This window comes from Lepidochelys olivacea, assembly GCF_965140295.1.
Source record: "Lepidochelys olivacea isolate rLepOli2 genome assembly, chromosome: 6".
NCBI lineage: Eukaryota > Metazoa > Chordata > Testudines > Cheloniidae > Lepidochelys > Lepidochelys olivacea.
In genome coordinates, this window is record NC_140416.1 from 5125861 (window position 1) to 5128388 (window position 2528).

At 55.9% G+C, this 2528-nt stretch overlaps 1 protein-coding gene across 1 annotated transcript; it reads right to left on the reverse strand.

Annotated features, from left to right (window-relative positions):
- Positions 1–893: 893 nt before the first annotated feature.
- On the reverse strand, positions 894–2217 carry BORCS6 (BLOC-1 related complex subunit 6). The gene has a single exon (XM_084632686.1). The coding sequence runs from the start codon at positions 2085–2087 to the stop codon at positions 1371–1373; it is 717 nt and encodes a 238-aa protein (XP_084488812.1). The 5' UTR covers positions 2088–2217; the 3' UTR covers positions 894–1370.
- Positions 2218–2528: the final 311 nt, after the last annotated feature.

Here is a 2528-nt window from a genome sequence, read left to right on the forward strand (position 1 = left end):
CATGGTCACCCTAGCCCTACTCCAGTTTGCAGGCTCCCACGGGGAGGGGGACTCTGTTAGGCCCAGCTGCACATCCCCCCCACACTTCCGGGCTGCCCCTGGGCTGCTGGGGGGGATCCCTTCTGGGCCTAGTGGGGGTTCAGGCTCTGATCCCCTCCCGCTTCCACTCCTCTTTAGACCTGACTCCCCTGGGCTTTAGCAATGCTCAGACAGAGGTGTGCCATTCCAGTAGGGTCTTACCAGGAGAGAAATGCCTTAGTGCACCAAGGGGCTGAGAGACTCAGAGCCAGGGGAGTCACTTAACACCTCTAGATGAGGAAACAGCTGAGAGCAGGAAGTTCCTGTCTTTATTAAGTTCCCCCCCATACAGCATACCCTGGTCCTCTCTGGAACTGAGGAAGGCCTTGGGGCTCTATAGCTAATTCTTTCTGTTCCCCAGATACACTGAAAGGAGCACTTCCATACCACATGCCAAATATTAAATACATGCAGCCCTGCTGTACTAAAACAAGGAAATTAACCAGTTGAAGGGTATAAGGTCCACAGAGCATATGTACACAGCTGTCATTTCTTCCATATTTAATATAGGTCACAGGTTAAGCTGCTAAATGTGGAAGTGAATGTGAGAGTCATCAGAGGTTTTGAGAGAGGATTCAGAATCTGCTTCTGAGCCGGCATCCTGCACATCCACTTGTAGGGCAAACTCCTCAGCTGCTGAATATGGAGAGCATGGGAATTTCAAAACCACTCAGGGTGGGCCTTGTTCTTCACCCATTGAAATGAAAGGTAAACCTCCCCTTGACTTCAAAGGGAGCAAGGCAAGAGCAATGCTGGGCTCTTTTGAAAATAACACCGGGAAGCCTCAATAGCAGAAGTTCTTTCCTATGGACACATTTTAAGTTGTTTGGCAAATTGCAGAATGGTTTTATTAAGTATAAATATTCCTATTTTACAGGGAAAGGTGAAATACACAGATGAGGGAATCCAGTTCACTATTCCTTGTCCAGCTGACAATTCTTCCCAGCTGGGATTTTGAAAGCAGCCCAACTCTCACTGAAGTTGGGTTCCTACTGAATTTGAGAGCATCATTCCCTTAGGGTCCTTTGAAATCCTGAGCATGCATCATCCCCTCTAACGAACAGGGAGGGTGGGAAATTTTCAAGTAATTGGTCAGGGGACATTAGCCCCTTTCAGACACATCCTCGGCAAAGCAGTGTCTGCTTTTAGTGTAACAGGCTTATGGCAGCACAAGACATGAAAGAAACACACAACCACACACATTACATGTTCCCTTTTGGAGTTTGCAACCAGCACAGCGGCCCCCCTCCCCCGATAGTAACAAAGCAGCTGCGAAATGTTTTCCACCGGCCCTACTTGCACAGTGACTCCAATATCTCCAGGGTCCTTTTGATCTCCCGGATCTGTTTGGCCAGGGCGTGGACCGGCTGCATGGAGCGGTCCAGCTCCTCGCAGCGGGCCATCAGGGTGTACATCCCTTTGATACTCATGTCTACGGACTCGCCCAAGCTGTCCACGGCGTCCCGGTAGGTCTGGATGTAGCCCACGCTCAGGGCCGTCATGTTCTGGATGCTGCCGTTCAAGCTCCTCATCATCTGGTCCACCTTGTGGGCCACCTCTTGGGTCAGGCGCTCCAGCTCCGACAGCACCGCGGGGTCAATGGGGGGGATGTCGGCCGCTTTGCTCCGCCCCAGCCCCGGGAAGGGCTGGCCCGGGGGCTCCGGCTCCTCCAGGCTGCCCCGGGAGCTCAGCTTGATTTTCAGCTGCAGGTTGTTGGCCACGAAGTGGGTGAGGTCCCCGTCGTGGCTGACCGTCCCTTCCAGCTCCAGGGCGCTGGAGATGGTGGCGCGGCGCCCCTCCTGCGCCCGGCTGGCCCCGTACGCCTGGCTGATCCCATCCAAGCTGCGGCTGTCCAGCAGCCGCCCTCCGGCCAGCCTGTCCCCGGCGGCAGCCGCTTGCTGCCTCCGCGAGCCTTCCCGGCACGGATCCTCCCGGCTGGCCGCGGCCCCCGGGGCTTGGACGCGCACCTGGGCCATGATGTGCTGCGGCAGGCCTGCGCCCCTCTCCATGCTCCGGCCTGGGGCTTCCCAGCGCGCACAGGCCGGGAGAGCGCGGGAGGGGGACAGAGGCACCGGAGGAGGAGCCTGGGGAGGGACTCAGGGAGAAAGCCAGCGATCCAGTCTGCCCACTTCCCTGCTTCCTCTGTGCACCTTTCCCAGAAGGAGGAGCGAGCTGCGGGCAGGGGGATCCCTGATTGGGCTCTCCCAGAGGCAGAGAGCAAATCACAAGGAGCAACACCAGGACAGGGGGAGGAGACGAGACAGGAGAGGGTGTGAATGTGATTGAGAGGGATGGGATGGGGAGAGAATAGGATGAGGAAAGAGAAAGTAGCAAAAAGAGACAGAAGAGGGATGGAGGGAGAAGAGGGGGAGGGAAAGGGTCACGGAAGTGAAGGGTTTCAGAGTAGCAGCCGTGTTAGTCTGTATTCGCAAAAAGAAAAGGAGGACTTG